At 43.7% G+C, this 13,605-nt stretch overlaps 1 protein-coding gene across 1 annotated transcript in view; it reads right to left on the bottom strand.

Moving 5' to 3' along the window:
* Positions 1-13,605, bottom strand: part of drosha (drosha ribonuclease III) — a 92,290-nt gene that overhangs the window by 44,491 nt on the left and 34,194 nt on the right. The window contains exons 18-22 of the mRNA XM_044339545.1: positions 9,256-9,394; positions 9,068-9,128; positions 8,622-8,681; positions 6,070-6,169; positions 3,667-3,769 (exon numbers count right to left, since the gene is read on the bottom strand). Coding sequence (XP_044195480.1) covers positions 3,667-3,769; positions 6,070-6,169; positions 8,622-8,681; positions 9,068-9,128; positions 9,256-9,394 — 463 coding nt within the window. The remainder of the gene's footprint in view (positions 1-3,666; positions 3,770-6,069; positions 6,170-8,621; positions 8,682-9,067; positions 9,129-9,255; positions 9,395-13,605) is intronic.

The raw sequence follows: 13,605 nt of genomic DNA, 5'->3' as shown, positions 1-13,605 counted from the left end.
AAGTGCAAATTTGATACAGGTCAGAGAGAGAACACAGTGTGCAAACTCTAACAAAGTTTTTATCCAGTACTGTGTGTAGAGAATATCAGTCATGGCCAGTGAAGGCCATTAATGAATCTCCACATCTGTCATAAGTCTAATTCAGACAGCCATGTCGACTGTACAGTGTTATGTTTAGGAATAGAATTCCAATGTCTGTGGGCTTTCAGTGACCAATAAAAACCCAGAGTCAGGGGCATATGAAACACCAGCCGCTGACAGTCACATTAATAACCTAGAATGAATTATTCAAAAACGCTCAGGCTCTAATCCATCAAATAATATATTAAGCCGCTCCCTCTCAGCTCAATGGGGGCTGAAGCGGCGGACGGACACAGAAAGCAACAAATTAAAAAAGGTAGGAAAAATAAATAAATAAATAAAAATAAACGAAACGAAAACATGAAAATAGAATTTTTTACACCACAGCGGCAAACAAAAGGCAGGCTGAGTGCATTGTGACATCAAACATCTTACTTTTCAAAAAATGTGGCTTGGAGCAGGGGAGAAGGTGGGGGGGGGGGTAAGACATAGAAACAAAAAAAAAATAAATAAAAAAACGAGGGCGCACAAGAACTCCACCACAGCTACCACCGCAGCAATTAACAAAGGAAGCAGTACTCGCTCAATGAATACACCGGCTGCATTGTGTATGAATCTGATATTCAGCAAGTGAGAGATAATCCTTTCTCTCCATTCTTTTAATAGGAAGAGCTTAGAGAGGGCCCTCACAAAGGTTCACCATCTGTATCCCCCATGGCTGCTGGCAGCGTATAATCCACAGATCAACTGTACAAGGAAATTAGGGCCATAAAAACAGAGTGGGGGCCTCTTTTCTTCTTCTTCTTCTTCTTCTTCTTCTCAATTCTTTTTTTACAAAAGTGTTCGGTAGGAAGGAAGCGACGTGGCTTATCAGTGAAGAGGACCTGAGAGGGGAAAACGGGGAGGGCAACAGGCGTGCAGGAGTTTCTATGAATAAGCGGAGAGAGAGAGAGAGAGAAAGTGCTTTCTAAAAGACGGAGAGGTAAAGTGGGCAAGAGCAAAAGTATAGAGGGAGGGAGGGGAGGGAGGAGGTGGAGGTGGAGGGAGGGGGGGAGGGGGGGGGGGTGGTACAGGATGGGAGGTGCGCAGGCCAAAAGAGCCCAAATGAGAATGGCCCACTCCGGCAGAAGTTAATGACAGGGGATCAGAAAAGCAAGATTTCCATTCAACACTTTGAATTATTCAGGGTTGCAGGGCACCCATTTGCATTGCAGATGCCTTTGCTTTCCATTCCTCTACTGCTCTCTCCCTCTCTCTCCATTCTCTCTCTCTCTCCCCCTTTTCTTTCTCTCTCTCTCTCTCTCTGTCTGTCTGTCTCAAACAAGAGAACGGCCCTGCCTTAGGGTTAGGGAGATAGACACATTCTCGGGCTTCCCGTGGAGGGAAAGCTTCAGCCCATGCAAAGCAGGAGATTATCTGCCATTTCCAACACAGACCAGGTTCAACGGTCACTGTGGCAGAGAAACAAATAAAACAAAGGTCAAAAAACATGCATAGTAAGCCGGCGAAGCTATCTGCCGGGGCCTCGGAAAATATTATGAGCATTTTCATATTCCATCACGAGCGTATGGAAAGAAGGGGCGCATTTGAATTCTATGCATGTGCGCGCTAGGAGGGAAAAAAAGGTGTTAAAAAGAAAAAAAAAAAAAAAAACTGATGGTACCTTTGGACAACAAGGCGACGATACGTCTGCTGATGCGGTGCCTGCTGCTTTTTGGGGAAAGTGGTGGTTTTTTGACGTCTGTCAGGTTGAAAAGCACGAGCGTGCGCGCGCGCGAGAGAGAGAGAGAGCATGAAACGACAGCGTCTGCCGTGCCCCCTCGTAAGCATCGTACGGCACACGTGAGAGCGATCTGAGTTTGTCTTGTAAGGAGGGAAAAAAAAAAAAATGTTCAGTGGGAGAGTTGGAAGGCTGGAGGGTGAGGAGGGAGAGGAGAGGAGAGGAGAGGAGAGGAGGGAGGAAATGACAGTGACAGGATGACTCATCATCTCTGTGGCACATCTTTCACCTAATAACACCCAAACTCTAGATCACAGGGGGGGTAAGAAGAAAAAAAAAAAAAAAAGAGAGAGAGAGAGAGATGGAGGAACGCAAAGAGACAAAGAATAAGTCAGAGACGGGGGGGGGGGGTGGAGACGGATAGACTGCTTGAAAACAAGGTCTTAAAGGAGGTGTTTGAGCTTAAAAAAAAGATGACAAAAGTCGCAGTGAAAGAAGAGTGGCAACATCAGACGCCGTTCTCGACGCGAGTGGCTTTGAATGTCTCAAATCTGTGCGTACGCGCGCGTGTGTGTTTCGCATGTGCGTCTTGATATATTTTCGAGTTAGTAATCCATCACCGACAACAGGGTGCTCTCCTCTGACAGCAGTTTTTTTCCCCCTCACAGGTTCCTTTATAACAACATCCCTGTTTATTCATCACTTTTATTAAGTTGAAATTTTTTTTTTTTTTTTAGATAGAAGAGGAGAGAGAGAGAGAGAGAGAGAGAGAGAGAGGAGAGGAAGACGGTCGAGGCCCCCGCTGCCTTGCTCGGATGTGTGCCTGCGACGAGGCTGCGACAGCCACGGGACAGAATAGATTATGACTTCATCTCTGCCGATAATGAACCCGTAACAAGTACAGGGCCCCGGGGCCGACAGGGGGGCCATGGTGCCAGTCAGCACTTTCCCGCCACTCTTCACACACACACACACACACACATGCTGTGTTTTTTTTTTTTTTTTTGGTGCAAGGGGGTGGAAAGAGGGAGACGAGGATCTCTCTTTTTTTAAAGCCACCCACTTTCTGTATCTATCATCATGGTGGGAGAAGAGGGGGGGGTGGGGGGGTGGGGGGGAGCAGAGATGGCTGAACTGGTTCAATCAAGATGGTGATAAGATGAGGAAAAGCTGCCGACTCCGCAGCTCTCCAGGAGTGAAGCTTAGCTTAGCGCTGCGCCCATGGGGTCGGATGGAGAGAGAGAGAAGGAGACCGTTCCCCCCCCCAACACAACAAGATTTTTGTTTGTGTGTGTTTTGTGTGTGTGTTTTTTTTCCAGCGAGGGGTCCTAATCACTTCACAAACTCTACCGCTGAACTGCTAGCGGGGGGGATGAATAGCCAGCTTGTGTATGTGTTTGGTGTGGGTAAAAGGAGAGAGATGTGCTCTGGGGATTGCCTGTCCAGCCAGAGAGGTCAAACCGCATCTCCTGAGATCAATAAAAGCTGGGTAATGTGTCCGGGATCTAATGGGAGATCCACTGCAGCTATTTACACAGCTTAACACACACACACAAACCTGAATTAGACTATTAAAAGATTCAATTTTATTCAAAGCAAATGAACTTGAGCAGGTGAATTAAACACATAAATGCGAAGAGGCATTACCGATACCTCCACTAACACTAGAGTATTAAACCCCCTACTGCTGTGCTTATAAGAGCAAAGAGACAGTATTTGTTTTCATGGTATGTACAGTATATCTACCCTATTAGGAATACATTAACATATTCAGTTCACTCCCTCTCTTTTTTTTTTGTTCTCCTGCACACCAACGCCCTCGCTCCTCCTCCTCCTCCTATCTCTATGTCTTGTGGGAATCTCACCGATGAGAGCCTCGAAGCAGTTGGCCATGGCGTGTCGCAGGTCAGACTCCCGGCACAGATCCGGTCCGTGTGCGTAGAGCATGAAGCGATCTAACTCCAGTTTCTGTAACAAAAAAAAAAAAAAAAAAAAAAAAGACAAACATATTCATATCAGCGTGCCACCGCCGACACCCCCGGTAATAGCCTCTTCAAAAAGTAATAGCATTTTTTTTTTTTTTTTTTGGGGTATTGCACATTTTCATAGGCTCTCCATGGAAAACAAGGGGGAAAAAAGAAAAGGGAGGGGGGGCGGGGGGGGGGCTGGGAAGGGGTGCAAGAAACTCGAGGGAAATGAAAAAGATTGCCTGCCCTTGCTGGAAAAGGTTCTACTTCATGGCACTGACAGATGTGTCCATGTGTTGTCCAGCTGTGGCATGATGCACTAAGCCGACACAGGAGGAGAGTTGTTCGCACACGCACACACACGCACACACGTGTGTACGCACGTGAACAAATTACACTGGCACACGCACACACGGACACGATAGATAATCCCAAGATAAATTGTGAAATAGTACAGCGGTGACCTTCATTCTCTCTGAAAAGAAGTGCGTTCTTTCACTACTTTCTACAACATACAGAACATTAGTATTACAAATACTCAGAAAAGAGACGTGGGCTTTAAGCTGCAGCATCCGCTGACCTTCTACCTCAATAACGCTAAAAAAAAATAAGAAAAACTGATATTGAACTTGCTACGCTAGACTGTATATTATTATTATTATTATAATAACAACCTGCAGTGTGCTATTCACCGCTGTCGTATAATGTTACCTCATGTCCTTGTGTTACTACTTACCTGTATATAAAAATACCTCTGCTTATGTGTGTGTGCATGTATTATAAGTTCATATATTCAGTGTAAAGTTAATTGTATTGTAATCTATGAAAGGTCAATCTGCGCAGAATGCAATATTGTGCATATATTGTATTGTACAAACATTATTTATTATCTGTACAGTGTTGCGTTTCTTAGCTACAGCACCTTCTTGTGTGTCCTGTTTCATGGTTTTTTATGTGACTCTGCTTCTGCAACACCATCATTTTTCATTGGTATTAATAAAATACTTTATATCTTGTTTACAACTATTTAATTTTTGACATTTTTATTGACCTCACTGTTGTCCTTGAATGAAAGATGTATATTCTTTGAATGGACTCTTCCATGTTTTTTTATAAACATGTAAAGCCTTTTAGGTAATTTTTTCTTTGTGATGGAGCTTCAGCTGTGTTTGGAGCTGTTGTTGATGTGTGTAAAGCCAAGTGAGATGATGTATGTCATCACTAGGTTGCACAAATAAACCAGTATCAATGCTAAGACTAAACAAGCCTATATGGTAAAGTTATTCAATATTCAATAATAATGTTTGCATTTAATGTAAATGTGTGTCTGGCGTGTGGGACTGTTCGGTCAGTGAAACTTTCTGCAACTGTTTCTCTGAGCCAAGTCAAAAGTAGCCCAACTTGACTTTACTGGCAGCGCACCACAGACGAGTCCCCGGCAAAAAAAAAACAGTCAGGGTGCTATTTAATTATGGCTGATAACCGTTGGTGGTATCCCACCCCCCGTGATTGCGCACACACACAAAATTAAATCACAATTCATAAATACTCCAACTCAGAGGGAACCCGTTCTGACTTTTAAGCCTTCCAAGTGAAGTGGCGGATTGCGCCGTCGCTCGCTGAAGATATTTTTTGAAAGATAATTGCGAGTGTTCTTGAGCAGACGGCTTTAGAGGAGCCTGGTAAACAACTTGGCAACGTCGAACACTGTATCACACTCACTTTACCGCGAGCGGCAAATTGAAACAAGCCAAACTGCTACACAGCACTAATGCAGATTCGGGCGGCTGCATCTTTGTATTCAGCGGGGAGCGACATGAAAGATTGAAGTTTTTAATTGCTTTCTCCACATCACGGGACGATTATTGTTGTGTTCTTTACAAACGTGCCAGTGAGTGCTGCTCGGCTCTATAACGCTGCCAGCGAGAGAGAGAGAGAGAGAGAGAGAGAAGGAGGGAAGCAAGGGGGGGTTGGGGGGGGCCTTAACAATAACAGGAACTGGAGAGTGTTTCAGGAAGACCTCTAGGGGCCCGGAGGGACCCCAGCCGTACTAGTCTAGTCCTCCAAAACAACAACCTTTTAACTCCAATTACAAACCTGAGAGGGCAAAAAAAAAAAAAATAAGGGTAGGAATGGCAGTAAGACAAAATTAGTCTTTTCCCCAGTGCCCCCTTAGAAAGAAGCAAAGTCATAACGGCAAGACAGAAAACAATAACACCGGCTCCGACGTGTTCTCCTGTCAGTTCGCAGACCTTTCACTGTTTTGACCTGTATGGAGGGAGCGACTTGTTATGAGTTTACCTTGGCTAGCATGGCTAAGTGCTGGTTCTGTACGATGGCTGTTCTGTAGGTGGCCAGGCCGCCCTCCTCTAAACTGGGAAAAAGGTAGTACAAGTGGACGCTGTGGACAGAGGAACGAAATGTAGATTAAACAATGAAGAACAAGTCACTAGATCACAGATTTCATGGTTTGTAGACATTTTATTTTTGGAAATATTCCATAAATGTTCAAAAAAAAAAAAAAAAAAAAAAAAAGGCAACAGATAAAGTCGCAGCCACACATCACCATCTTGACACCTACAGAAAGTTTCTCTTCAGACCAACAAAAGTAAGAATAAGTGGATTTACAACTATTTAAATCTAAAAAACCAGCTGAAAATTGTGTTATTTTTATGGTCCTTCATAATTCCAAACTTTTCAAGACCGCCAATTCATTTTCCAGAGATTTCCAGCCTTTCCAGGGTCTGTGTCGGAAGCCCAGAAACGGCCCGCATGCGCTTCAGTGGTTCCACAGCTGGGTTCTGGGCGAGCAGGTTCCATTTTCATTACGGTCCAGCGTCTCCCTAACCACGGCGTGTCATTTGATTTCATTTGAATTAAAAACAGGCCATTTAATTCAGTCATTTCTAATCACTGACAAAGAGAGGAAAGCAGGTGGTGTTCTCTCTTTTTTTTTTTTTTCCAAATTCACGAGAGGTCTATTTGTCAGGATGTTTGGGGATCTTAGTGTGAAAACAAAGCACTTGGAATTAATAAAAACCACTTAGTGTAATGAAAAATAATTAGACAAGAGACACTTAGTTTGCTGGCAAAAGTGTCAGTCACACTGGGCTCCAAAAAAAGATTGTTTGTACCTGAACGGAGCTAAAACCTGAGCAGATTACTGGAGAAATACTGAATTACTATGTATACTATACATTTGAATATGTCAAGAAGTATAAATCTTATATAGATTGGGACATCCTCTCTAGATAAATTCCATTCATGAAGAAAAACGGCCTTCAAACGTTCATAACGCCGTAAACCATCAACCTTGCCGACTGTGCAGAACATCAAAGGGTCATTAAGTGAATATAAAAACTGTGGCTCTTTCCAGACAGTAATTCTGAAGCTCATCTCTCATCAATTTCTCACGTGCTTTCTCCTTACACGCTCCGAGGCGTCGGTTCTTAAACTTTATGGCTCAGAAATCCCAGAACAGATGTGATGCAGGCTGGCGGCTCTGTGTTGTAACATGTGATTCCAAAAGATGACTTCCTAGTTTGGCCATTTCAGACCCTGTATCTTCAATTTCACTAATGTAAAAACTTACCTTAACTTTTTCGAACTACTTCTTATGAAATATTTACTTTTTTGCTCAGGAAGGATCACAAATATTGCAAGTGGACTTGTTTCTTTTACATCATCTGCTGCTGATCCCTTTTTTTTTTTTTTTTTTTTAAATCATCTTGTGACCTCCCTGTGTTCAGCACTAACTCCTCGTGTTGGGGCAATTCAAATGTGCAAAAATATTCTGTTGGCTGGACAGCGGAAGGCACTGATAGCCTCCAAGGGCAGCGGCGCGCTGGAGGTGCACGAGGCAGTTGGCTGGGATCTGCTGTACCCATTTAACTGGACAAGAGGCTGATAAATAATTCAGAGGGCCAGAGCGTAGGCCAAGCATGTCTCGTCAGACGCTAACAATCAAAGAAGGAAGGCAGAGGGAAAAGAGGGAAGAAGGAAGGAGGCAAAAAAAAAAAGTGGCAAAACATACCCAGAGATATCTAGAGAAACAGAGGCTAACCACCTTCTTAGTAACACTCTTGCACTCTACATAAGGAGCTGAAGCGGCGTCCTGTGTGCCCCGGTGTCAGTTCCTGTTAAGGTTTAATCCTGCTCCTGAATGCTCACTGTTGTGGAAGTGTTAGTGTTGAGGGTTACGAATTAGATTTTGGTGGTAGAAGTTATGCAGTCGGGCAAAAGGAAGTGAGATAATCTATTCTTTTTGAGTCTTACACCCTGTGGCAAGACAGAAATCCCTTTTTTTCTTTATATTTTCTTGTGGTAATATCTACTCAGAGGAGGAGATAGAAGTACAGAAGGTAGGTGGGTTGCTACCAAGATAGGTGGGTGTGTGAGATTAATAATAGCTACATATAATTAGCACAGTGCTTAGGTAAGTGCCGGGCAGTAACGTCCGCACTCACCTGGGAGTCAATAACACAGTCAGCATTCCAGACAGCAATTCCAGACAGCTAATTGCAAGTTGTCATGGAGAATTTCAGGCCGTTAAAAGGGGGGTGGAGGGGTGGGGTGGGGGGGGGGGGGGGGTGGGGGGGGGGGGGGGGGGTGGGGGGGGGGGGATTACATCCCAGTTCCAATTACCAGTAAATCACTGTCTTGAATGAGTCGAAAGTATGGGGAAGAGCGTGGTTGTGACAGACGTGGACAGATGTAGACAAAGAGAAAGAGAGGAAAATTGAGTGAGAGGGTGAGAAAGGGGGGGCGGGAGGGGGAGAGAGAAAGGCCGATAGTGTTGTAGTCGGCTTCAATTAGCGGTTGAGTCTATCAAAGATGTGCGAGCGCTTTCTCACCTGGTGAGGAACTCGACGACAGCATCACCCAGGAACTCCAGTCTCTCGTTGTGATTGATCCTGGGGGGTGGTGGGAGGGAGGAGACGGGGATGAGGGGAGGAGACGGGAAGAGAGGTGGAGATATGAGGATAGTTGGGAGAAGTAGAGGAGAAAAACAGACTTCAGGCAATACACACATACGTACATTCACACACACACACACACACACATACCTGCTCACCTGATCAGCGCTTTGAGAGTAACAGCAGCTCACATTCAATAATACGTAGTCGTTGCCCTTAAAATTAGCTCATTTCATTTCCCTTGAGATATCCCTTCCTTTCACAGTTAAAGTTAATTTTCTTGTCAGCGGGCCTGCTGGGTATATTAATCACCAGAATCGTCCCTTTGATTGCTCCTGTGGTCAGTGATAGCATGAACAGATATGTGCCCGCGGGCAGCCTACCTGGAAGGGGAGGGGTCATCCTGGCCCAGACGAGACATGATGTTAATCAATGTGTTGATTCCTGGAAGAAAAAAAAAAAAGAAAAATCCCAAGGGTGGAGGGGTTAGAGACCATAGTAGACAGAGTGGTCATCTGACAGAGAGGAAGGATAGAAGAAGAAAAAGGAGAGACTGGGGTTACACACACACCCTTCTTCCTCATGTACATGTGGTGGACCTTCCTGTCTCCGTACTTGGGCTGACGGATGCCACAGTTGGAAAGGGAGTTGCGGGCATGATCGGGATTCATCCCAAAGTTGAGGTGGTGACTGGGGTGTGTCATGGCCAGCTAGAAGAGAGGATGAGGGAGTTAGCAAACGAGATAAATATGGCATTTTTTCCACTGTAGGAACTTTTTCAAGAACCCAGGAACCTTTATAGGAACTTGGGAACTTCAGCATGAAAACTAGTGTAAAACTAGTATTTTAAAAAAGCAAGATAGAGATTGGGCAAACAAGAGAGTGTCAGTAAAGCAAAGAAAACTTTTGAACTTCATTTATTCAGGAACGTTTCACTGAAGTTTCTCTTTTTTTAAATTTATCCTCCAAGTCCAGGGATTAAACCAATGACCTTCCAGTTTCAAGCTTGCAATATTTGATAACTTTTTCAATGCAGTTACACACTTAAGCATAAAAAAACTGAAAAACTAGTCATGTCTTACGTCACTTTTAAACAATCTTTTGAGGGTGAGGAAAAGTTACTTATTGGTTCTGCAATGGGCATAATTCACAGCGTACAAGTGCATCAGGCACTCATAAAATGTCACTCTAACCTACATCAGGCCCTATTTCCCTGTTAGAAGACGGGGTTATTCATTAATGCAGGATGGAAGAAAATAACATGTTGACCACCAACCCATCTGAGAAGCAAAGGGTGGAAGCATCTTGGATTATAGATGGCAAAATGGTGCATCATATTTATAAGAATTTGATTTTTTGAAAGGTGAAAGCCATAACTCAGCAATTTATCATTTTATGCTAAAAAAAAAAACTTTTAGGGCCTGACTGTAGGGTTAGGGGGGTTAGGGTTAGATTCTCCTGAGAGAGTTAGGGTTAGGGGGTTAGAGTTAGGGATTAGGGGTTAGGGTTAGATTCTCCTGAGAGGGTTGGGGTTAGGGTTAGGGGGTTAGGGTTAGATTCTCCTGAGAGGGTTAGGGTTAGGGGCTTAGAGTTAGGGGTTAGGGGTTAAGGTTAGATTCTCCTGAGAGGTTTAGGGTTGGGGTTAGGGGTTAGGGTTAGATTCTCCTGAGAGGTTTAGGGTTGGGGTTAGGGGTTAGGGTTAGATTCTCCTGAGAGGTTTAGGGTTGGGGTTAGGGTTAGATTCTCCTGAGAGGTTTAGGGTTGGGGTTAGGGGTTAGGGGTTAGATTCTCCTGAGAGGTTTAGGGTTGGGGTTAGGGGTTAGGGGTTAGATTCTCCTGAGAGGTTTAGGGTTGGGGTTAGGGTTAGATTCTCCTGAGAGGTTTAGGGTTGGGGTTAGGGGTTAGATTCTCCTGAGAGGTTTAGGGTTAGGGTTAGGGTTAGGGGTTAGATTCTCCTGAGAGGTTTAGGGTTGGGGTTAGGGGTTAGGGGTTAGATTCTCCTGAGAGGTTTAGGGTTAGGGTTAGGGGTTAGATTCTCCTGAGAGGTTTAGGGTTAGGGTTAGGAGTTAGGGTTAGAGATTCTGGACTGTTAATTGAAAAAGGGCCAATAATGCACACAGTGAGCAACAAAGGCTTAACCGCCAGCATTTAGACATCAACAACATGACCTCGAGCCTTGTGAAAGCCTCCACAGAGACTGATCCGTTCCCTCTTTTGTCTAATGACTAATTACAGTAAGACTGGTCAAAGCAAATCAGTCTAATAATGTTGGATCACTGAAGGAGAAGAGAGAAGAGAGAGAGCGCTGTACTTAAAATGTGTCATGGGAGAGAGAGGATGTCCCTGTTGCCTCTTTGTCACAGCGAAAGTTGTTTGTATGAAAATTAACTTTCAAACCTGTTAAGAGAGGCAATAGTGGGAATTTAATTTGAGGTAAAATAACTCTGAAGGAAATATATTAGTCGACGTTCAGCTTTGTTTGAAAAAGAGGACAAAAACTGCTGTGCCTAGAAAGCCTGCTGCGGCTGAACATCTCAAAACTCGCTGAGGGAAGAAAAAGGAAAAAGATAGGGCTCAGTAGGATATGTCAAGCCTTTATCAATCTTACATTAGGAGAATGTTAATCTCAGCCAAAAAAAAAAGAAAACTTCAACTACTCTCCCCCCCCTGGGCTTGCTTTTCAAAATGCTTGTCTCCTTTCAGCCAACTTCAAATCAATTTCAAGCTCCAATGAGATATATATGTAAAACGTTAACAGAGAGGTTTCAATATTTATAGTTGCTCAAGAGGCCTTCAGCTTTGTAGCCTTCAACACAGAGACGACAAATTCAACAGCAATTGTATTTTTTTTTCTTTTGGTTAAGAGGAACGGCTTTTTTTTTTTTTTTAAAAAAAAAAAAAGGGAGAAAGAAAAAGCGACTTACCGTTTTTGACATGACACAAGCAGAAATCTAGCAATTCTCAGCAGTTTGACAGTTTGATAAAAAAAATGTGAATAAAAACAACAACAAACACCACATTTACTTCCAATTTCAAATCCCCCATTGTGCTATGTCAGATACAAGCCTACTACACAGCCTGAACTACAGAGTTTGGTGCTCTGAAAGGAAACGTATCAAGCAAAATACATCAGTTATTCTGTAAACACTTCAAGTCCTTCACAGTTAAGGACAGCAGGCAACAACAGTATGGGCTCTTAAGCTGAATCTGTGAAGAGGTCTGACGTATGCAACCGTTCCTGTCAACATAATGACTGCGTAAAATATCGGAAGGGATTTAGGATTTAGCGATCGCTGCCTCGATGCTGCTGCTCGACCGCCTTTGGCTAAACGGGAATAAACATCATCGCTCAGTGGAGAGCGAGCAGTGGACTTAGACTGAAGTCGCTTCTGCACCCGCATGCAGGGAAACTGATGGGCAAACTGCCTGCTGGCAAACAGTACTCAACAATGTCATTATCGTGTACTGCATCATTTACTATGGTACACAGGTAAATAAGGGTTCATGCATGAAACAACACGGAGGGGGGGGGAACGGACTGGGATCACCTGAAACTAAGGCTGCTCTTAAATTGATTTTCTAATATCAGGTTTTTATTTTATAACATTATGACATCTGCAAAAATTATTCTGTCTCTCCTGATCTCCACAAACACCTGCGTGATGTCCAACAGGTCGCCAAAAACAGCCGAAATGAGCTTAATGATTTGGCTGTCTTTAAGCATTTTGGATATTAACGGAGAACAGAGAACAGAATGGAATTAGGAAGAAAAAGTGTCGTTTGAGGATTTAGCTGTTTTCCTGTGACACCACGTTCTTCTCACGTCAAGACAAAGCAGTGAGACGGTTCTGAGTCAATGCAGCAGTCGCTTGCAGCATTATAGACGCTGTTGTCATGCTATTGTAGGGTTGTCTGTCTCTGTGTGTTTGATGGTTGCCTCACTAGGCTAATGCTTGGTGTTTTGTCTTAATATCTGGAGTTGGTTCAGCATTGGATAGGCTGATACAGCTACAGAGTAAAGGGGGATTTAATGGGTGTGTGTAAGGGGAGCTGGTCAGCTTACCTCAACTTTCAGATGCTATTGGAGACCGCTGACAGCGAAGGCGACATGAAGTTGAAGAAAAAGCTCAGTAATCTTAACATTTTTTGTTGTAAATACAACAACTGCACGGCGAACTCTCAGTAATGAGTAAAGCCAAACTTTCCCGTTGTTGCTCTATATCACGAAAAGAATGAAAAAGTAGGCGCTACGGGGGATATAATAAAGCATGATATGGCCTGATCACATACAATATATCCATCTGGTGTTGCAATGGTGTTGTCAACCTGTGAAATCTGATGCTGAACTGAATAAATCAGAACCTACGCATAGAAATCTACAGCATCAAGCATTAATCTGTAGCTTCATGTTTTATAATTGATTCGCTGGCATCACAACACATTTTAGCTCCTGTCCTATCCCTGTTTTAATTAATAAATATACCGTATACAGTATTAAGGTTACATTATAACATAATATACAATATAAAGGAATATTCATGCTGTGTATCAATTCAGTCCCAGGGCAGGACATGCATCGCCATGAATAACACAACAAATAAAATACCCTTGTACTCTGTACACAGAGTCACAGCCGCGTTTGTGCGGGCACACAAACAAAAGCATGCGATATCAGAGCCGAGGCCGAGGACTTGTACGGTTAAATTATTGAGATCCTCTGTGATGCCTCTCATTCTTTCAGCATGGGTCAAAAGTGAAGAACGGGGGATGAAGCAACAGGGGGGTGGGGATTAGGAGGGTCTGGTGGATGTGGGAGCATGTGGCGACCATGTACACATGTCTCTCCAACCCTAAACCCCCCCCCTCCCACCCCCCTCCCACCCCAACACCAAAGTTTTAAATATTAAATGTTTAACAGGGA

The sequence above is a fragment of the Thunnus albacares genome, chromosome 21 (genome assembly GCF_914725855.1).
Source record: "Thunnus albacares chromosome 21, fThuAlb1.1, whole genome shotgun sequence".
Taxonomy (NCBI): domain Eukaryota; kingdom Metazoa; phylum Chordata; class Actinopteri; order Scombriformes; family Scombridae; genus Thunnus; species Thunnus albacares.
Note: the sequence above shows the minus strand (reverse complement) of the source record. Positions and strands in the feature narration are given on the sequence as shown.